At 48.8% G+C, this 22,472-nt stretch overlaps 1 protein-coding gene across 1 annotated transcript; it reads right to left on the bottom strand.

The window, feature by feature from the left end:
* Positions 1 to 18,621: 18,621 nt before the first annotated feature.
* LOC111145433 (neuropeptide Y receptor type 4) lies at positions 18,622 to 19,749 on the bottom strand. Its single transcript, XM_022500324.1, has one exon. The coding sequence runs from the start codon at positions 19,747 to 19,749 to the stop codon at positions 18,622 to 18,624; it is 1,128 nt and encodes a 375-aa protein (XP_022356032.1).
* Between the last annotated feature and the right edge of the window lie 2,723 nt (positions 19,750 to 22,472).

The raw sequence follows: 22,472 nt of genomic DNA, 5'->3' as shown, positions 1-22,472 counted from the left end.
TTGGCTCAGGTCATGATCTCAGAGTCACGGGATCCAGCCGTGTGTTGGGCTCTGTGCTCAGCCAAGAGTCTGCTTGGGATTCTCCCTTGGTCTCCCTTTCCAAACTCTGCCCCTCCCCACCCCAAAAAAAGTAATGAAGGTTTTTTTGTTTGTTTTTGTTTTTCTAAAGATTTTATTTATTTATTTGGCAGAGAGAGAGATCACAAGTAGGCAGAAAGGCAGGCAGAGAGCAAAAGGGAAGCAGGTACCCCGCTGAGCAGAGAGCCTGATACGGGGCTTGATCCCAGGACCCTGAGATCATGACCTGAGCTGAAGGCAGAGGCTTAACCCACTGAGCCACACAGGCACCCCAGGAATGAGGTTTTGATACGTGCTTACCACATGGATGAACCTCAGAAACATTATGTTAAGTGAAATAAGACCGTTACAAGTAGACAAATACTGCATGACTCCACTTGTAGGAAATATCGAAAATAGGTAAACCCATAGAGAAAGAAAGTAGAGATGGCCAGGCGCTGGGAGGAGAGGGGAGCGGGGAGTTAGTGTTTAATGGGCTATAGAATCTGTCTGAGACGATGAAAAAATTGGGGAACACTAGTGATGACTGCTTAGTATGAATGCAGTTAATGCCATTGCATTGTACACTGAAAAACGTTAAAATGGCAAATCATACATTATATATATATATATTACCACAATAATAAAAAAAAAAAGAATATGTGTGGAAAGGGATATGTCACGCTGTCTTCAGGCACCTGGCAGAATTCAGCAGCTAGTTGAGGTCTTGGTGTCTTATCCTCAGAGACCCAACTGACAGGCATCTTAACCCATTGTTGGCCTGAAAGCCCTGAAAGCCCTCACTTCTGAAAAAGAAGGAAGTTCAGGGCACAGAGAGACTCATGAATATTCATAAGCTGGTAACAACAGGCCCCGCTCACTGAAAACACTGTTCCTCTGCACACCACCAGACCCTAAAGCCTAGAAAATCCATCCATGGACCGAGGCACCGTGTTCCACAGCCACGATGTGCCTCCCTGGGGACAGTTGCTGAGACACGAGGGAGGGGTGGAGTGTGGACACTTTGGAAAGATGGTTATAGCTGTGCCAGGGAATTCAAGAAGCCACAGAGGGAGAAACAGAGGGCTAGAGGCAGTCTTGGCATCCCAGAGGGAGTGACATGAAATCTGTCCATAACAGGTTAGTTGGGGATGGGGGTGGGGGAGCGGGTGCAAGGGTGAAAATCATTCCAGGTGGAGGGAACTGTGTATTCAAAACCCAGGGAGGAGGGCAAGAGGGAGCAGGGAGTGTTTAGAGAAGAGAGGAGCCCACATGGACCTGGAATGGGGGTGGGGGAGACAGAAGCCCAGGCGAGAAGAGCTGGAAGAGGAGGGTCCCGAGCTATCAGGAGATCTGGTGGGACCTCCCCGCCTGGCCTCTCCAGGACTCAGATGGGAGCAAAGTTCAAAGGCCAGCATGAAGTTGGGGAGGAGCTGTGATGAATGGGGTGCCCATGGGGAGAGGGAATGTCTACAGCAGGGGCTTCAGGCCAGGCACCATCCCCCTCGGGAGGCCTCCAGCCCTTGCCAATATTGAAAGAGTGAGGCTCAGGGTTACAAGGGGCCTGGTGGACTGCCTTGGAGTAAGCAGCCGCATTTACACGGGAGATAAGCACGGATGCCAAGACTGCCTACACAGCAGAGCAGGGCCCTGAGCCCACACCCAAAGCCCTCCCTTCCCACTGTACCAAGCTGCATCCCACATCACATTCTGTGGTTCAAGTGCAATTCAAGAAGTGACGGCAAGGCTGGGAGACCTGCCCTCTAACTCAGGCAGCCAGCCTGCTGGACACTGATAGAGAGAAATCGACTGCCATCCCCCCACCCATAGCTCTACCATGACACCCCAGGAGCCACATCGTAGTGGTGCCACCAGCCTCAGTGACCAGACTCAGAGGGAATAAAAGGGGCTGAGACAGCCCGTTCCTGCCCCTCCCTCTCTTTCCACTCCCCACCCCGTGAACAGCCCAGGCCTTCCGCCAGGAGTCTGGCAGGGCCCCAGAGGGGACAGTTCCTTTCTCTCCTTTCTGACACAGTCTTGAAGTTTCGCCTTGGGGGCTTTTAATCCCACAGCCTCCCCACAAGGCACTGCGAGGCAGAAAGCACTTTGCTTCATTGTGCCCACCTCAGTCTCGTAAGGACAGCTCGTTGCTCATCACACATGGGAGGAAATCATGCTCAGAAGTCCCAGCTTGCTCTGCTCCTCCCTGGGAGGCAAGCTCAGACAAAATGTCTCAGGGAAGCAAGCTGGTGTGAGGGGCTCCACATGGTCAAGGGATCCTCAGGTGTCCTCTCAGCTGACCTCCAAATGGCCATGGGGCTTCAGGCCACTCCATGCTTCTAGGTTTGTTTCCTCATCAGTAATGGGAGAGTCTTAACCCAGCCAGATCCCACCCCTAACTCTCTGAGCTCAAACAACCCCGATCTGAAGTCCAGGGCCAACTAAAACCGGAAACCCTTAAATGACACAAAGTAAATCCAGTGAGGAGTTTATCTGGTCCTGGGGTAGGGGAGTGCCCTGATGCTTTACCTGGCATCTCCTTATACCAGAACATGCAGAACAGCCGGATGGTTCAGCAGGAAGGACACTAGAATGCATGTCATAGGTGTGGAAGCTGTGGCCCGGGACAGGGTAGTCACCTGCCCAGGGTCAGTGGCCACCTGGCTCCCCAGTCCGGGCTGACTCTGCTATGCCCCCTTTGCTTCCTGCCTCCTGTATTCTTAGCAGCGTCTTAGCGACAGACAGCCGGCAGAGCCAGCCTCCTGCAAACTTGATGTCGTCTCTCTGGAGATAACAGACCATTCAGGCAGACTCTGCAACTTCCGACTGAGGCAGAGGACCGTCCATAGCAACGGCAGGACAAGTACACTCTGGAGATAGTACGGCTGCAGGCTGACTGAAGGGAGCACTAGCCTTTTGTCAAAATGCATGTATTCCTGATCTCTTAACCAGGCCTGGATGTTTGGAGATAAGATGGGATGTAAGCAGGAGTCTTGGTGACTAGCTGAGCAAGTGTGCTATGGGAGGCAAGTGGGCCTGCCACCAAATGTCACCAGATGGAACACCTGTCCCCTCAGCACCAAGGCATCTGCTCCAAGACTTTGTAACTTGTCACAGAGGCTGTTGGAGAAGGTGAATCAGCACAGCCTTGTTGGAAAGAAGTGTCACAAACCCACCAGAAGCTTCGAAATGGGCATATCCTGTTTGCCCTTCATTTTGCTTTTAGGTAGCTCTCCTAAGGAATTGTTAGAACCAAGTTCTCCTAACAGAAAAGCAGAACCCAAGAGAGCCCACAAAGCTTCATGAACAGTCTTTTCCACCCAGGCATGAAGACTTTTAAAAATCGCTTTTTCTGACTGTAAATGCAATGGCTGCTTATTGTAGAAACCTTGGACAATGTAAGAAATATAAAGAGAACAAATAAAAATATCACTGCAATTCCGTAGTCACTGCAGTCTTTCCTTCCAGAGATATTTTTCTCTATGAATGCGTAAGTGCACTTAACTAATAGCGGGGAGTATATGCTACAGTTTGGCATGGTGATTGTAAAATATTTAACAGATCAGAAGTATCCTCAATATTACCAAAGCGTCTCCCCTCCCAGCTGGTAGCCCACCCTCCCACCTTGTTTAGACTCTTCCGATCCTTGGGCGTTTGCTTGTTCCCCACGTATGATACCGTACACAGAAAGGCCTTTTTGTACATCAATCTTACACCAAATATAGGTTTCCCTTAAAAGCTCTGAGTTCCTCCAGACTGCCTTATGCATGTTTGCAGTCCTGCCTTCCTCAGCCCCGGTGCCTGGCACGTGCCTAGGCATTTTATGATGTTGACTGAATGACCCTCGTTCATCGATGACTCACACAGAGTCCATTCCTCCTCACCGGTAAGTGAGAGAGTCCACGCATGGGGCACGCACCCGCTAAAGAACGTGTTAGCTTCAATGAACCTGACAATGACCATTGAAATGCTCAGAACGACGCGGGGAAGACTGATAAAGACAGATGGATCTAGTTTTTTTTATTGAAGTGTAGTTGACCTATGATATCACTTTCAGGTGTGCAACATAGTGATTCGACAAGGATATACATTACAAGATGCTCGCTGCAATAAAGCGTGGTTACCATCTGTCACCAACGTAATTACCATATTATGACTATACTCTCTGGGCTGTACTTTCATCCCTGTGACTTATTGGTTTTGCCCATGACTTAGTATCACTGGAAGTCTGTACCATCTGGTGTCCTTCCCTATTTTGCCCATCCCCCTCCCCCCCTTCCCTTTGGCAACCATTCACGGGACTGTTTCTCTTTTTTGTTGTTGCTATTGTTTGTTTACTTGTTTTGTTTTCTGGAGTCCACGTATAAATGAGATCATATGGTACTTGTCTTTCTTTGTCTTATTTCACAGAGCGTAGTACACTCCAGGTCCATTTAAAAAATTAAATTAATTAAATACATTTAAAAAGAATAGAAAAGAAGACAGTTAGGAAAGACTTTAGTAATAGTTCATTCTAAAGTCTGTATGAATAAATTAATAGAATTCAAAAGGGGAATATGCCTACAAATTGAAATGCGAATGGTCATTCTTTTCGTTTGTCCGTATTTCCTAATTTTTGTTTAAGTTAGACAAAGTTAAATTTGGGTTTTTGTTTAAAAATAAATATAAATCCCTTGTATAGCGTTCGTTTCAAGGAAAGGGAACTTACTTAAAAAGAAACCAGAGGCATCTAGGCACCTGGCCACCTGGAGCAGGGTGCAGCGGCTAACATCTCGTCTGCCACCCCTATTTGTTAAATATTTCTAAAAAATAAATATTTCTAAGCCAAATGTCTGCTTACTCCTGTCTGCATAAGGAAGTTTCCATATTTACACAGGAACACATGCATTTGTTAATTGGTCTCTGTTGATATATACAAACGTTGTAGATTCCTGTGTCAACAGTCCTGCCTGGGGAAAAGTAGAGGAAGTGTAATCAGGTGATAAACTACTGAGTCCAAGAACGTGCTTGCATCATGCCCAAGGAAACTACAAGGGATAATTGCTCTGCCTAGGTTCCTTTCTCCCTTCTCTCTCTCTCTTTTTAAATAATTTATATTATAGTTTCCTGCTTACTTAAATTCAAAAAATAGGCCCCTAGACCCCAAATTCTAGTTTAAATGCTCTGTATGGAGAGTTGCTTTGTGCATGTTGGAGCTTGAGATGACTGTAGACTCGATTAGCTGCACTGTAGGGGAAAAGATTTGCCAGCCCTGCTCTTCCTGATCTCCTCCCTGAGGCCTCGATCACCTCTGACTACAAGTTCATTTGTCTGTTCTTCCTGGGGAATTTACTCAAGGCCAGGCATTATGTGGCCTATCCAGAAGCTGAAGTCCCTTTGCTTGAGGGGGCTACAGTCAGGTGGAAAGCAGAGAGACATCCTTTCTTCTCTCCAGTTCTAAGACTCTTTAAGGGACAACTGAGACATTGCAAAGTATTCTGGGCACACAGACAATGAGACAAGGCAACTGCAGAAAATTTTCAGAGAAAGTAAACTTAGGGTGCAAAGATTCAACAGGCATCAATCTGGGCAAAGTGTGGCACGTTTGAGGAACAGAAAATAAGGTGTCTGGTGGACTGGAGCAGAGGGTGGGTGGGTGGGTGAAGGTTAGAACAAAGATTAAGAAGACCAGCTAGAGGTAGACCACAAATGGCCCAGGGACCATGTAAAAGCATTGGAACTCCATCCTATAGATGGTAGAAACTACCAAATGATAAAGTCAAGGTCAAATGTGTGACTAGAGTAAGATGAAACCACAAGACAGCAAGACTGAACATAGAGATACCATTGAGGGAGGCTCTTGCCAGAGTACAAAGTAACGAAAATGACAGATGTTAGAAGGTAGGAAATCAGGTGGTTTTTGGTAGGGGATGACTGTGAAGGAAAATCCAGTGGAAATGCAAGAGAAGGGTTTGTTTGCTTTGGATTTGCGCTCCCGGTGTGTGTGTAGGGGGGCGGGTATCCAGCAGCAAGTAGATGAAGTTTGGGGACATGTAATTTGGGACTGGTCAACTTCTAAGGAGCCGCTGAAGCCAAGGGAACACAATGCAATTGCTCACAGAAAATATGTCAGGTGGGACACAAAAGCCACAGCAGAACCAGGAAACGCCTGACATTTGAAGGACAGAGTCACCTGAGATGGAGCAGCCGGAATTAGGAGAATGAGGCTGGGGTCCTGTCATGGAAGCTAACAGTGGGGCGGGCGGGGGGGGGGCAGTTTCAGGGATGTGAAATCAAGGACAAAATGCCAGAAAGATCAAGTAGGGTAAGGACTCAAAAGTGCGGCAATTAACTTGCCACCTGGGATTTTATGCGCAGGAACTTCAGCAGCTGTGGTTATAAAACGTCCATCAGCTGAGAAGCAAGGAGAAGGGGAGACAGTGGTGGCCATGTGCATAGAATTCTCTCCAAGGAACTTGGCTTTGGAGGGAAGGAGGTCCATAAAAGGGGCTGGCAAAGTCCTGGGAGGAATTGTTCCAAGGTGGCCCCTCACAGGGTTTGTAGGCTGGAAAGACAGAGCCTGTAGAGAAAGAGTCTGAAGATGACTTAGAAGGTGCTAAGCTTAAAGACTGGAGAGCTGTGATGCCTTTAATTGTGGGCTAAACTTTCCCGAAAGGAGTAATCCTCCCATGCTGTGGATCTGTCACCCTCCCCCAGGCGCAGATACTTTGACACTGATCAGTCCTGAGCCTCGGGCCAGTTCAGGCAAGGCCGGAGGGAGGAAGAGGCTCAGGGCCCCATGGAGAAGCTGCCTGGCCAGGCTCAAGCTCTGACGTTCAGAGTCCCAGGAGGGTCGCAGAACGCAGCGCTGGCCACAGGCCCGCGTACAAGAGCCGGGGATGGCATGCTGGCAGAAGTGTGACATGGGAGTCTCTGACCCCACTCATCCCACATTCTTTCTCAATATTTTGGACATTTATGGCTCGTTATCTGGCACCACGTGTCCATCAGTGCTCAGTAATAATTCAGACAGATGATGCTGTTTTCCGGCTTTTAATAGCCAACAGCACAGCTCTGACATGGCTAATGCCAACTTAAAGGATTCAATTAACTAACCGAGCCATGGAATCGAGCTCCAGCCCGGGTGCGCCGGGCCAAAAAAATCGGGACAGTCCTCATGAAAATGAGGCTGCGAATTTAACAAGATGCAGGCAACTCCCACCATGTACTGGGAATCCTGCGCTTTGGTCCTGATGCTGGTCCTAGTGAGGGCTTTGGCTTCATTGCATGGAGAGGTCGGAGGGCTAAGGAGATCACTTTATTTCCCACAAGACAGAGGAATCACAGGCTCGTCTAAAAAAACCCAGAATCCAGAAAATATTCTAGCCCTGACCACCCCATATGACTGATAGGGAAACTGAGACTCAGTGTTAGCAACTTCCAGAACTTTCTCCGTGAGCTGGTGACACAGAATCCACAAACCATGAGAAGATGGCTCCCATGAAGCAACAGGGTTTCGATGATGCCTGGTCATCCCTCCTGCACAGCAGACTGTGTGTCTCGGAACTGGACACTGAGCCCTCTAACTTCTGCGCTGGAGGAGGCCTGAGCGAGAGGTGAGTGGACACAACAGTTCATGGCCCTACCCTCGAGATGCCCTTACACAGCCTCATCACCCTCCCCCGTGCCTGTGTTTGTCAGGACTCCGTGCCTAGGAGCAAGAGGGGCCTCTCTTTAGCAAGCTGAACCAAAAAGCTATGGAAATGGCCTCCAGGCCCAAACTGCTTTCGCAAATAAGGGAAAATTACCTGACGGTCCACGCACTGCCTGCTGGAACAGGGGTCAGTGAGGGAAACACATAGAGATAAGCTCAGGAACAAACGTGTTGACCCATTCCAGGGCAGTGCATAGGGTTCTGGCTAGCTGATGTCAGAGTCCAGGAAAGGGACCCCAGACCTCGGGCTTTTATGATTAGGGACGCACCAGCCCTCTCCTGGGGGGCCAGGACTTGGGATCTGATCACCGTGTGGTGTGGTAGAACTCTGGTCATCCGCCCTGCCCTCGCAGCTCAGCATTCATAGCTGGGGGCACTGGCCATGCTGGCATGGTCAAGGGTAGGGTTCCAGCTTATGATAAAGCAGTGTTCCATTACGAGAGTACATTAGTTATCACTCCCCTGACCCTTCTCCTCACTGCAGCCAAAGACAGCTTTTCTAACCTCCAACCCAACCCTGATACCCCCCCACCCCCCACTAAAGTGTCTTAGTGTTCTCCCCTCACCAGCCTGATGGAGTCAAACCACTCCAGCAGGGAATGCAAGCCTTCAGCACCAGAACTCAACCCCCTGCTGTTGCCTGCCACTAATGTCACCCTTTTCCCATCCTGCCCACTGGTGAACTTAAAGGCAAAGCCTCCCAAATGCCCTCCTGGAGAATGACTGGCCCGAACCCATGCCCTGATTCTGCGATTGCTCTCACGGCACATGGTACTTATTTTTATACCCACCCTTCTGAAGGTGTCTCCATCATGCCATCTGCAGAGAAGGTCCCAATGAATCAGGACAAAATGCACCAGCTGCATATGCTTCTCACCAAAACTCTGGCTCTGTGCCTTTCTGCCCTGGCCACAGCCATAGACCCCAGATTTCATAGATGGTGAAACACCCACCACCTTATATAAACCACATTATCTTTAACTGTTTCAAAGCTATGTACTGGGTGGGGGGAGAGGAGTGGTATAGGCCATTACCTCTGAGTTTTTGAACATACTGATAAGAGACCTCAGTATTCCTTCCACCAGGATGTGACTGAGGCCCCACGGCCCATTGGGAGCACAGTCTGACAGTGCCCAGGAACCCAGGGAAAAGACTGGTGCTCACACCTGCCCAGGTAAGCTACAAGTCTCCCACTTGCCCCAGGTATGTGGGTTAAAGAAATGGGTCTATAAAAGAAAAAGTAGGAAAAGGAGGTCTTTTTTTGGGAAATCCTTTCTGGCTCCACAGAACCCCACCCCTCCCCACACCTTAAAGTCATAAAACCCAGAAGGGTCTTCAGGTGACGTTTACGAGGTGGCAACGGGTGGTTGGCCATCGCAAGGCGCACTATCTGGCGAGGGAGATAAGGCTATCGCAGGGTTCTCGCCAGTGAGTTGAAGTTCTTTGTTCTGAATTGGTGCCCTACTTTCAGCACAGTTTCCTTGGCAGTAGAGAGAAAGACTAATCAAATGCCCATTACAGCTTTATGAATGAAAGGAAATGTATTTTAAGAGAGCTTTGTGCTGATACACAATTGCACTGATAAACTTTCCAAAGTCTGACGGGAATCAATTTCAAATAAATGGTGACATTTAAACAACTAGAAACCTCGAAGGCCATGAGTGCACAGCCATATTCACAAGTAGCCTCCCGCTCTGTGGTTCACTGGCAAATCCACCCAGCAGATGCATTCTCAGCTGTCCAGGGGAGGAAGTGCTGGGCTGCCGTCAGCAAGGAAAGCATCCAGTCTGCTCTGCAAACCCCTTCCCAGTGTCCTCTCAAGACCCAGGGGCCCCGGGCTGGTCTCTGTCTGTGTATTTGCAGCAGTCTTACAACGTGCACCAGAACCTTGAAGAGATATTCTAGGGAGAAGCCCCACCATGAGACAAGGCCAAGCCAAGAGCTTTGTCACCAAAAGATGTCTGTCCAAGTCAGCATAACCCAATTTAAGACAGAGACACAGCTATGCTCATTCCTCTGCCATCAGACCATCCCTTAACATACTGTAGGAATCAAAGATTTCTTCTTTGAAGAACTTTCAGATCTTTTCAGCATTTTCTCAGGCATTATTGTATCCCTGCAAAGAGGTAAGTCACAGTAATAATTCCCAACTTCCAGCCAAGAAGCTTGACCTTAAAGCTGCCCTTCACTCTCTGAAGAACTGAGGCTACAGAACAACTTCCCTAGTGAGGATAATTTGCCTGATATCATCCCTGGGCTCAGGTTTAGGGAAATAGCCCCAGTTTCTGATTTATAATGCCCTGTCCACCAGGCCTCCTTGCTGGGCACTGTCCCACCCCATGTTCTAGGACTCCAGCTGGTTTGCTGACCTCAATGTCCTATCACCAAATTCAGCTCCAAGCACCTGGAATTCCTTTGGCCCATGCCCAGCTCCAGATCAATCCATACCCCAATCTAGTGCCCATCTTCAGGGCTTGATCAGGCCTTGATCCAAGCTCTCCCTAGAGCTCCAGACTCAAGTATCTGATCATCCATTTGCATGCCCAAGTGTGCCACCAACACTATATCCCAAGAGAAGCTACCCACCCCCCAAACTTGGCTCCATCTCACTAAATGGACCAATTTACACCACTCTCCCGAGTCTGGAACCTGAGAATCTTCCTCCTCTCCCCCACATCCAAGTTCATGCCATCCATCCAATACCTAAATATCCTTCCAATCCATCTCTCCTCTCCAAGCCTGTTCTGTTTTTGTATTTTGGCCTGCCTTGGCATCACTTTCTTTGGGATACTACTTCTAACCCCTGCTAGAATGATCCTATCACCAAAACCACAATGAGATACTGCTCACACCAGTCAGAATGGCTAAAATGAACAACTCAGGGAACAACAGGTGTTGGCGAGGATGCAGAGAAAGGGAAACCATCTTACACTGTTGATGGGAATGCAGGCTGGTGCAGCCACTCTGGGAAACAGTATGAAGTTTCCTCAAAAAGTTGAAAATAGAGCTACCCTACAAGGCAGCAATTGCATTACTGGGTATTTATCCAAAGGATACAAGCATACTGATTCGAAGGGGCCCCTGCACCCCAATGTTTATAGCAGCAATGTTCACAATAGCCAAACTATGGAAAGAGCCCAGATGTCCATCGACAGATGAATGGATAAAGAAGTGGTATATATACATACAATGGAATACTATGCAGCCATCAAAAAGAATGATATCTTGCCCTTTATAACAATGTAGAGAGAACTAGAGGTATTATGCTGAGCAAAATAAGTCAGTCAGAGAAAGACAAATACCATATGATTTCACTCATAGGTGGAATTTAAGAAACAGAACAGATGAACATAGGGGAAGAGAAAGAAAAATAAAATAAGATGAAAACAGAGAGGGAAGCAAACCGTAAGAGACTCTTAACTCTAAGAAACAAATATGAGGGTTGCTGGAGGGGATATGGGTGGGAAGATGGGGTAATTGGGTCATGGGCATTAAGGAGGGCATTTGATGTAATGAGCTCTGAGTGTTATAGGCAATGGATGAATCAGTAAATTCTACCCCTGAAACTAATAATACACTATGTGTTAACTAAATTGAATTTAAATCTTAAAAACATGAAAAATAATAATAATATCTTATCACATCCATGTGATTCAAGTGAGCTTGGCCCAAGCACTCTGATGCAGGGTTAGCCAAGGGATCAAGGCCTGGCTAAAGAAAATACGCAGCAACTTGGCCATGGTCATCTGTTCAGGACTGAGCCATTGGAATCCTCCCCAGAGTTCTGACTGGTCATGGGGGAAGATACGCTCCTTCTCCCTGGGCTTATGAGGACCAAAGGTGGAAGCTATGGAGCCTCTTATGGTCACACGTAGGAGTGTGAGGCCATGAAGAAATCAGTAGAATTAAGGGATCAGAGAGAGTGGTGGAGAGGAAAGGAGAGCCCCAATGTCATCATTTGAACCTCTGAATCCAGTCTAAAACCAGAAAACTTCTTTTGGAAGAACTCTACCCCATTACATGAATCTATAAATCCCTATTTGGTCATAGCCAATTTGAGCTGGGGTGTCTGTCTCCAGCAACGGAGCACCTGGCAGACACCATAGCTCCCATGGATGGGTCTTCCTGCATTCAATCTTACCTCCTGCACTAGTCTGTTAGGGTTGCCAAAACAAACTGGGTGGCTTGAATAACAGAAATGTATTGCCTCAATGTTCTGGAGGCTAGGAATCTAAAACCAAGATGTCAGTAGGGTTGGTTCCTTTGAAGGCTATGAGAAATAATGTGTCCATGCCTTTCCCCTAGTTTTTGATGGTTTGCTGGCAATCTTTGACCTTCTTTGGCATCATTCAGACCTCTTCCTTCATCTTCACTGCATGTTGTCTCTGTATCCAAACTTTCTCCTTTTATAAGAATACCAATCATATTGGATTGGGGTCCACCCTCCTCCAGCACGGCTTCGTCTCAACTAATTATATCTGCAGTGCCCCTACTGCCAAATAAGGTCACATTCTGAAGTCCTGGGGGTTAAACCTTCAACATATGAATTTGGGGGTGGGGGAGACACAATTCAACTGATAACACCAGCCAGCCCGCCTCCAGCTCTGCCCTGCATCAGAAGCTGCTATGCTCACCTTCAGATTCTCTGTTGCAGGTCCAGTGGCCACTGCAACATCCAGCTCTGTTGGGCTCTGACCAGCTTCCTGCAAGTGTGACCTGATATTACTTCGTCTTACACCTTACCTCACAGCACATCTTCTCTCCTCTCCCCAGGGCTGCTCTGTTCATGGAAAAGTGTGTTCAAGCTCTATGAATGCACAACTCCATGGAGAAAAACTTTGACAAGTGACGTACAGGGATGAATGGTTAAATTCTTACTCTTTTCTCCTTCCAGACAGACTGTCCTGAGAGTGATACAAAAGATGGAGTAATCAGCTGCCTTTGAAAAACAGTCAATTCAATAAAGCATCTTTAGATTGGCTCTCTCTCTTTCCCCATCTCATTCCCCGTGTGCTCACTTCGTTTCTTGGGATTGCATTCTCCAATAAACAAAAAGCCCGTTAGCCTCTGCCTCAGCTTCTGCTTTAGGGGAACCCAGGCCAATTCAACCTCACTGATCTTAAATGTGACTGGACTATGCCATTTCCCTGCTTAAAGCCCTTCATGGTCCCTCCATTACCCATAAAGTTCAAACTGTCTAGCTAAAAGTTGGAAGGTCATCTGGTCAACCTTCTTCCTTGCTGCAGCAATCCAAGTCATGGACTTTGGAATTCACCAGATTGGGTTTCAAATCTAGCTCTTTTTGAAAATTTGGATGAAGTTTTTTTTTTCTTTTTTTTTTGCCCCTCCACCCATTTCTTCTTCCATCCAATCTAAAAGTTGAGGAGAGCCCTTGTCTATAGAGTGTCTAGCACAGTGTTTGGGACACTAAACACATAGTAGCCACGGTCATTCCAGGTGAAGAATCAGAAACCAAGATGCAGGGGCACCTGGGTGGCTCAGTGGGTTAAGCTGCTGCCTTCAGCTCAGGTCACGATCCCAGGGTCCTGGGATCAAGCCCCGCATCGGGCTCTCTGTTCTGTGGGGAGCCTGCTTCCCTTCCTCTCTCTCTGCCTGCCTCTCTGCCTACTTGTGATCTCTGTCTGTCAAATAAATAAATAAATAAATCTTTTAAAAAAAAAAAAGAAACAAACAAACAAACCAAGATGCAGAGGGGGCCTCTCAGGTTCATACGTTCAGCCAGCTAAGGCTTCACCATGCCTAGAGCCAAAATCCTACAAAACCAAATGCCTGCCCTCCACAAATAAGAAGTTGAAGTATCACTCCCCACTGATCAACTACCAAAAAATGTTTAAATGTATTCGCTCTGCCGATGTTTCTTCTGTACCTCCCGTAGGCAGACACTCTTCTAAGAGCCAGACAGTTAATAAAACTTGCAAGGTCCCTGCCTTCATGGGGTTTACATCCTAATTGGGAAATAAGGCAATCGATAATGGAGCAATAAATTTGTACGAACATGTCACAGGGTGCTAAGTCCTATAGCATCAAGTAGGCATGCATCATAGCGTGGCTGAGCAAGTAAGCTTCTGATAAAGGCTCATTAAAGTGAAGGGAGGAAGGGAGTGAAAGTGTTGATCTCAGAGGGTAGCAGCAAGAGTAGGAAGTACAAAGGATGGAAGTCGGAGCAATTTTAGAAGCTGCTGAAGGATGTGGGAGAGGGGAAAGGTGGTAAGAAGTGAGGTCAGAGACAAGCAGATGGCCAACCCAGGCCATGGACTGTAAATTTGGCTCTGAGAGTGACAGAAAGCTAGTAAAGCGTTTTGAACAGAGGTGTTCAAAGGATCGCTCAGCCTGAGCAAGAGCAGAGACAAGGTCACTGCAATCATCTTGGTAGAGATGGTGATGGCTTGGACCAGGCGGCAGAGCCAGAGGAGGTGAGAAGTGGTCGTTCTCAATACATTTTGAAGGCAGAGCTTACAGAACTCACTGGTGGACTGGATATGGGCTGTGAATGGAAGGCTGATCCTAAGACTGTGATCCAAGCAAATGAAATGGAAGAGTTGCCGTTTCATGAAGCAGGGAGGGAAACTGAGGGAGAAGAGGCAAGGCAACAAATCAAGCATCTGTTTTTGAACGTGCCAAGTTTGATCCAGTCAACATAGAGTAGTGGCTGGATATACAAATCTGAGAGCAGAAGAAGACCAGACTGGAAAGTGACATTTGGGAGCGTTAGGCAGGTAAACATTCAATGGTGTTGAAAGCCAGGAGACTGGGTGAGCCCATCTAGAGGATCAGAGTTGGGCCTCCATGTATCCATGGGGACGTGCCAATAATCTAAGGGCAGGGAAACCAGAATCCAAGAAGGAATCTGACAAGGACTGCCCAGCAGAACCATGAGTGTGGTGTCCTGAAAAAGCCAAAAGAGTGTGATGTCCTGAAAAAACAGAAAGAGATTCAAGGAGAAGGGATTGACCAACTGCCAAATGCTGCTAATCAATCACAGAAGACGAAACTGAGAACTGACCAAGGGATCTGGCAACATGGGGGTCACTGGTGACCTTGGCAAGAGCTGTTTGGATGGACAGGTGAGTACAAAAGAGCATGGGAGGAGGAGAAACAGAGACATCCAGATAAGACAAGCCTCAGCGCAGAAAAGAGGACTCTGGAGTGACATCCAGGAGGTGAGTGGGGACAGGATCTAGTGAACAACGAAGGTCTGCTTATAAATGGTAACCCCTCAACTGTGGCCAGGCGACAGTAAAACAGGCCCTAGCCATAGAACAAAAACCATTCCAGCCTCTTCAGAAATCAGTCTAGCAGTACACATCATGAGCCTTGAGAAATGTCCACACCCTTTGACCCATTAATGCCACTTCTGGAAATCTCTCTTAAGGAAATAATTCCAAATACAAAAAGAGTTCTCTGCGGTTGCCTGGCCGGCTCAATCAGTAGATCGTGTGATCTTTGATCTCCAGGTCCTGGGTTCAAGCCCCACATTGGGTGTGGAAACAACTTAAAATATTTCTTTAAAATATTTTTTAAAAAATAAAAAATTAAAACAAGCTATCTTCATAGAAGTTCATCCTAACAGATCTAGAAACATCCAAGTATGCCACAACAGATGATTAAAGATGCAGGATGGATCTAGTCATTGGACTATACACTCCATGAGAATAGGGACAGTGTCTATTTTACTTAGCACTGTATCTCCGTTACCTCCCATGTGTCTGACATATCTGTTGAAAGATTAAAAATTCTTACAAGGTTAAGCAAAAAAAGATATTTTAAAATATTTTAAGACTATACATAAATACCCAGACACTTACAGTATGATCTCAACCATGCTTTTCTAATAAAACTATGTACACGGAAACTAAAGAAATGACTCCCAAGGAATGTAAACAATGAGTATCTTTGGGTGACAGAACATGATTTCCTTTTTCATTTTATTGTTGCATATTTCATGTATATATCAAGAATGAATATGATTAACTTTTATAACAGGGGAAAAAACAAGCCAATGTCATTTCTGGGAAAAGGAAGTGCTGGAGTGAGACAGGATCTGTGTTCCCACCACCAGGGTTCAGTAATGCTTTGCTCCCTCGAGGGGTCCCCAGGCAGTCTTTGTGGGTGGGCAGCTCAGGTTCCAGCCCCAATGCTCCCCAAAGATTGGGCTCCTCCCACTACAGTCAGGGACATGCCCATTAGCTGGGACCCAGGAGCTTCCTCAGAGGTACAGCTTTCAAGGGCACATTTGCTAAATCCATAATGATAGGGATGGTCAAAAATGATCATGGAAAACCGTTGATGATAGTTTTAAGTGAGATCAAGCAGAATACAGGTGGGCACGTTCACTAAGAATGTAACTGCACAAACTGTTCATTCAGTGAATATTTATTGGAGGAATGAAAAGGCATCACGAGAATTTTGTCCACGTGCAGACAGAGATGAGACAAACAACCAGAGCCAAACAACCCACCTTTTCAGCAATACCACTGTGCAGCCCAATCTCCAGAACCAGGATTCCTAGAGCCGTCTTCGAGATCCCAGAGTGCGTGCCCACAGGGCTCCCCGAGTGGCTCCAGGCTACAAGGCACTCTGTTTCCTCGAGCAGAGCTGCTCACACTCAAAGGTGTACACCATTAACTTGGAGGATTTGATCAAATGAGGATTCTGATTTACTAGTTCTTAAGTGGGAACAGAGATCCCGCATGTCTGTCAAGTTCCAAGTGATGCTGAGGCTGCTGGTTTTCTGACCCTACTTTCAGCAGTATGATCCCAGGGTGCTGGGGAGCCAGGCAACTCCAAGGGGCACTAGGAACTGGGATCAGGAGACAGCCATCCGGGCAGGTTGTGTCCACCCAGGCAAGGTGAGGGGAGCACAGAAGATGCTCAACGAAGCTTTCACCCACTACCCTGATTCCTAATGTCAAGCACCTTTGCCAGATCCCCAGACCGGTCCCCCTGTCCTCAAGTGTATGGGCACCCTAAAGCATCCTTGTCCCCAAGCACCCCCATTGAGATGGGTGATGAGACATAAATTCCAGGCAACTGCATGGGGTTCTGGAGGGGCCTGGGGCCTCCAAATTCTTTGGGAAGCTTGGTCAATGACATCACTCTGGGATGAACCCCTGGGTCTGGGCTTTACCTGGAGCAGCCTGTGGCAGATGGCACCCGAGGACCAGCACAAGCCATGTCTGACAGAGTGGCTCAAAATCTATCCCAAAAGCCAGGGTAAAGGTCAGCAAAGGAACAGCATGAGAGCTGTGACCAAAGGCTGGGATGAAACAAACAGCTCTAGGAATGGAGCTGGTGGCCCAATGGAGCGCTTGACTTGGGTGTTGGCTGCACAACTTCTTGGTCAGGGGCCAGGTCAGAGAAACAGTCAGACACGGCTGTTCAACCTCCTGCTGCTTGGCCCTCTGCCAGATACCCTGTGAACAGCAGTCCTGGTAGCCTCCCAGTGAGACTCCTCAGGGACTCTGGGCACCTGAATATCCTGCCCCAGGAAGCCATGGTGGGTCTAACCAGTGACCACTCTGCCCCAGGGTGAATGGGTCTGAGCAGGCAAGAGCCAGACCCGGCATCCCATCAAAAGCAGCCCAGAGGCGATCTTGACCTGTCTGTCTGGTCCACACAGAGATAAAGCCTTGGATCTGGGTCAGCAGCCAGAAGACTGGGGCATGGGTGAGATAATCCTATTCATTTTAGGCTTTCCTCCTTTTTCCTGGGAGGAAATCTAGGTTTCAGCCAGTGTCCCATTAAGCCAAACGAAAGAACCCCCCTGCCCCTACCCTTCCTGAAGCCTTGGTGAGGCTTTTCAAAAGGGTGCCCATCACCTAGAGCAAGTCAGGTTAGCAGTCAGAGTGCCGTTGGCCTTGGCAGTGGGTCAATGATGGGGAGGCACACAGAGTTCCTGGCCAGCTGCCTTGTCGAGAGAAGTCCTGAAGGTCAGGAAGAGGAGGTAAGAGCATGGCTGAAGCAGCCTGAGTCCTCCCCATGCTGGACTGTGACCCAGGGTGCTTGTGCTCAGCTGAGCACTCAGCAGGGCACGTTTGCCATCAGCCTGACTTGCTGGAGCCCTCTCCCTGCACCAGCATCTGTCCTAGGTGTGGAGGACCAGCTCTGCGACAATGCAGGTATCCCCCTCAAGGTGGTTTTCGGGGGGGGGGGCACTTGCAGTCTTATTTCCAACTAAGGTGGCAGAGGCAGTGAAAGAGAAAGTTGGAGCAGGAGGTGAATCCTGGAGTTCTTGCTGCTCAGGCCTGACTTTCCTGATGCAGAGGAGCACAAGGACCCAAGATGACCAGGATCCATGCTCTGCATTGTAATACTCTAACCCCATGACAGTAATCCCTCTATCTTGTCTTCATAGACTTCTTTACTACTCGTAAATTCTGTTCACCAACATCACCTCTCTCAGAGGTGAGGGACTGACCAAGGTCCAGAGCCCTGACCCCACGTGCTCCTTCCCTCACCCCACAGTGACCTCACAGTCTCATTGGCCAAGGTGAACCCCTTGGGTTCCTAGGCTGAGCATCTGTTTGTGAATTACCAGAATGAACTCTGCCTGCTACAAGAGGACCATCTCTGGTTCCAGCACCTGGTCAGGCTGCAAGGCATGCTCTAACCTGCAGAATCCAGACTCAGGACTCCCTCAGGAACAAATGCTTGGATCATGTGAATGTCAGGCTTCACAGGGTAGATGGGTACAAAAAGAGGCTCTCTCCAGCCTCTCTGGGCTCCAGAAAACCAGCAATGATGGAGTGCCACCAGAATGCCCTAACAATGCCAGTAATGATGCAACTGGCTCACTTAGCTGAGTGAGACAGCCTGGCAATGGACGTGGCTGGGAGAAGCCCTAAACCAGACTAAATGGGGTTAGACCTGCCACTGAGCCTCAGAGAGCCTTTGGAGACCTCTGTGTGCACTGTGGACAGGGGCAGATGCTCGGACTCATCCACCGGAGCACTCTGCTGACACGTCAGCACCAGGGCCTTGACCTCCTTCTTGAAGTTGGTGTTGAGAAAACCGTAGATGAAAGGGTTGACACAGGTAGAGGCCATGGCAAGCAGGTGGCACACCAAGAAGATGAGGTTGGCGTAACAGATGGGGATGGCCTCATGGTACCAGTCCTCTAGGCTGTTGAACACATGCAGGGGCAGCCAGAGCACGGCGAAGGCCACCACCATGACCACGAGGATCCCATTGATCCGCTTCATCTGCCATGCCCGTGAGCTGTAGGTGCCCTTGTGGAACACCTGCCTCCGCTTCCGCAGGTGCTGGTAGATGCGCACGTAGCAGACCAGGATGAAGGCCAAGGGCACACAGTACTGGAAGAGCAGCAGGGAGGTGGTGTAGACGATGCGGTGGTGGTGCAGTGGCCACGACTCGGTACAGACCACCTTATCTGCCAGAAACTCCACAGTCTTGGAGTGGTTCCTATGAAAGACTTTCTCCAGGACACTGTTGACCAGGAAGGGCAGGGAGAGGAAGCCGCCGATGAGCCAGATGATCACAATCCCCAGGTAGGCCTGGGGGACACTGGGCTTCCAGCCTGTTGGGTTGATGATGAGCTGATGCCTCTCCAGGGCCACAAGGACAAGCGAAAGGATGGAGACTGTCACCGACATGCACTGGATGAAGGCCGACATCTTGCAAAGGGTCTCCCCAAAGACCCAGTAGTCCATGATGGTGTATATGGCCGTGAGCGGCTGACAGAGGAGACCCATGAGGAAGTCAGAGAAAGCCAGGTTGGCAATGAGCAGGTTGGTCACGTTGGCCTTCTCCTTCTGCCGCATGGTCACGCATATGAGGCAGAGGTTGCCCAGGACCCCCACAACAGTCTCAATGCTATAAGAGGTGACAATGAAGACCATCAGGTCTACAGAATCCTGGCAGTGGTCTGAGAAGTTGTACGGAATGTTCCTTGACCTGCTCCTGTTTTGACCCTGTGGGGATCCTGGGAGCAGTAAGGCCAGGAAGTGAGAGACATTCATGGTGCAGGTGAGAAGATTCCAGAAGGTTCAGTGATGAAGCCTACAAAGCAAACAGACAAGTGGTACTCAGGGATCCTGCCTCCTGAATCCAGGGAGAGGTGGGAGCCACATAAAGAGGTTCATGGCATCTGCCATCCCAAGTCTGCTGGGACCTGGAAGACCTGAACCTCAGAGATATAAAGCAACTTGCCCATGGTCACATGGCTAATCAGTCACAGGGCTCAGATGTGAACTCCGGTCTGATGCCAGAACTTAGCATACACATTCCCTCTGACTTCAGGCTGCCAAGCTGTTTTAATGATAAAGAAACTAGGGATTTGCATGCAGAGTGCAAAGACAGAACTGCTTAGGGAATATGGGCCAAAATCCCCCTGTGATATTTTATCCAAATGGAGATGGTGGCAAATGCCACCGTCTGCTCAGGTCCTTCCACAGAGACCCCTGCCCTATGGGATAAAGCCAAACCTCGGAGCTCAACACCCAGTGCACCCCCCTGGTCTCGGGTCCTACCTGCCCTGCCAGCCTTGTTTCTCCAGCAACACACGGCAGAGTAGAAGACGGCCACGGATGCAAAGACGGGGTCATCGGCATGCCAGCTCTCTCCTCCTGCCCATCATGCTGCACACGTGCAAGGCCAAGGTTATGAATTGCCACTGACTGTCCTGTCTATGCTCAAGTCATCTGAACTAGCTTGCAGATCCCAAGCACACCAGCTTGGTCCATACCTCCATGCCCTGACACAGCTTGTCTCTTTTCCCTGGCTGTCTCCTCAACATGAGGGACCCTCTGCTAACACCAGATTGGAATTTTGGACTCTGGAATCTCCAGGTGGTAATGCCAATGGCAGAGGCTCTGACTTAGAGAGCTACCAGATCACTCCACACACCACCGTGATTCACCTTCCTCACGGGGTCTCTAGCTGTCATTAATCCCATGGGCAGTTCCCGGCCATCAGGAAGCATTGCAATCCTTCCAGGAGCATGTTGAAAGTGCAGACTCCAGAGCCCCACAACCTGGAGATACAGTAAAGTGAGTCTGGGATAGGGCCCAGGCACCTGTTTCTTAGCAAGTGGCCCAGAGAACTCTCATGCGCATGCCCCTCGAGTCCCATTGTGAAATACACCATTCACAGAGGAAGACCCTATTTCAGATATTCTTTAAGGCCCACAGAATGGTCAAGCCCATTGGTGAGCATATATATGTTCTCACGATCAAGTGACAATTTAAAAGCTGTTTTTACAGAGTATGGCCAAAATGAACCAGAGATCAGTAAAATCTGTATGTCTAATGTCCTAAATGTCACTCACTGTGCATTTGATCTGGCTTATAAAGATGAGCTACATTTGGCTATTTACAAGATCAAGTCATGAATTCAACTGATACTTTACATGCTGGTTCTTTTGGCTACTGAATCTCAGAGGCAGGAGGATTTTTCTGGCACCACAGTCTTCTGGCAGAAAGGACTGTTTGGAATAGAACCTGGTAAAATGAAATACAGCAAAGCCAAATGTAAGGTCCAGTATGTTGAGTCCAAAAGCAGCCAGGCTTCACGAAACAGAGTTGGATGCACTATGCTCAGAAGCAGCCAATGGGAGAGACACCCCAGGCTCTGGTTGACCATCAGCCAGGGCTGGGTCAATGGCAGGGAGTAAGACCAGCAGCTCTAACTTAGCCAAGGACAACATGATCAGAGCAGAGTTCGTGGGTGGGGAGACCTCCAAAAAATCCTCACATCTTCATTCACTCAATAAACATGTGCCAAGACCCATGACAGAAGACCCATGCAAAGATGACATACGGCCATGTCCCAGACCACAGAACTGACCCCAGAAACACAGGTGAGCCTCAAGGCCATACCATGGCCAAAACCAGTATGACCGCAACACCTGTGAGCTGGGAGATAGGAGAGGAAGCAGGAAGATGAGAGAAGATGTGACATTGAGGCAGGGCCCCAAAGTTGAAGGAGTCAGCCATCCAGTGGACCAGATAGAGGAGGGAATTCAAGGTGCGGGGAACAGCATGTGCAAAGACAGGAAGGCAGGGAAGAGCAGAACGTCCTCAGAGAACAGCGAGCCCCTCCGAAGAATGGAAGTCTCGCGTAGGTGGAAGGCAGTGGCAAGCAATGAGGCCGGAGCAGGAATGCCAGGGGAGCCCATGTCCATTCTAGAAATATCATTCGGATATAGAGAACAGACTGAGGAAGAAGTCCAGGACATGCGGAGAGGGAGGGCCAGGAAGACAGCACTGGCTTGTAGCCCCCTTCTTAGGGAAGCCATAAAGAGTAACATAAGGGATGGGCACGTGTGACCCGGGACACCCCACACCAGTCACTGCGCCTAGACCACATGAGTGCCTGAAAGCAAATCAGCCCTTCCCAGCAACTGATGGGAACAAGGAGAGGAGGGAAGTGCCAGGACTGGGAGAGCAGTAAGGCAGGAAAGCAAGCATGGGGTTGGGACCAGAAAAGAATCGGAACTATCAGAGGGCCTCTGCGTGTTTCTGTAGAAGCTGGGAGAGCTTCACCAGGAGGAGACTCCATGAGCCCCCACCTCCACCCCAGAAAGGCCCTCTGTGCACCAGGACTGAGGATTTCCAGAAGCATACTCCAGGGCCAAGGTGGCAATGACTCAAATCCAAGAGCCCCAGATCATCTGGAAAGCTAGATTTCTTTCAAAGAACATGAGAGGTGGGGGCCCCCAGAAAGGAGGATCCCTTGGAGGGAG

This window comes from Enhydra lutris, unplaced genomic scaffold (assembly GCF_002288905.1).
Source record: "Enhydra lutris kenyoni isolate GAN:26980312 unplaced genomic scaffold, ASM228890v2 scaffoldscaffold12, whole genome shotgun sequence".
Taxonomy (NCBI): Eukaryota; Metazoa; Chordata; class Mammalia; order Carnivora; family Mustelidae; genus Enhydra; species Enhydra lutris.
This window is presented reverse-complemented; position numbering and strand designations above follow the sequence as displayed.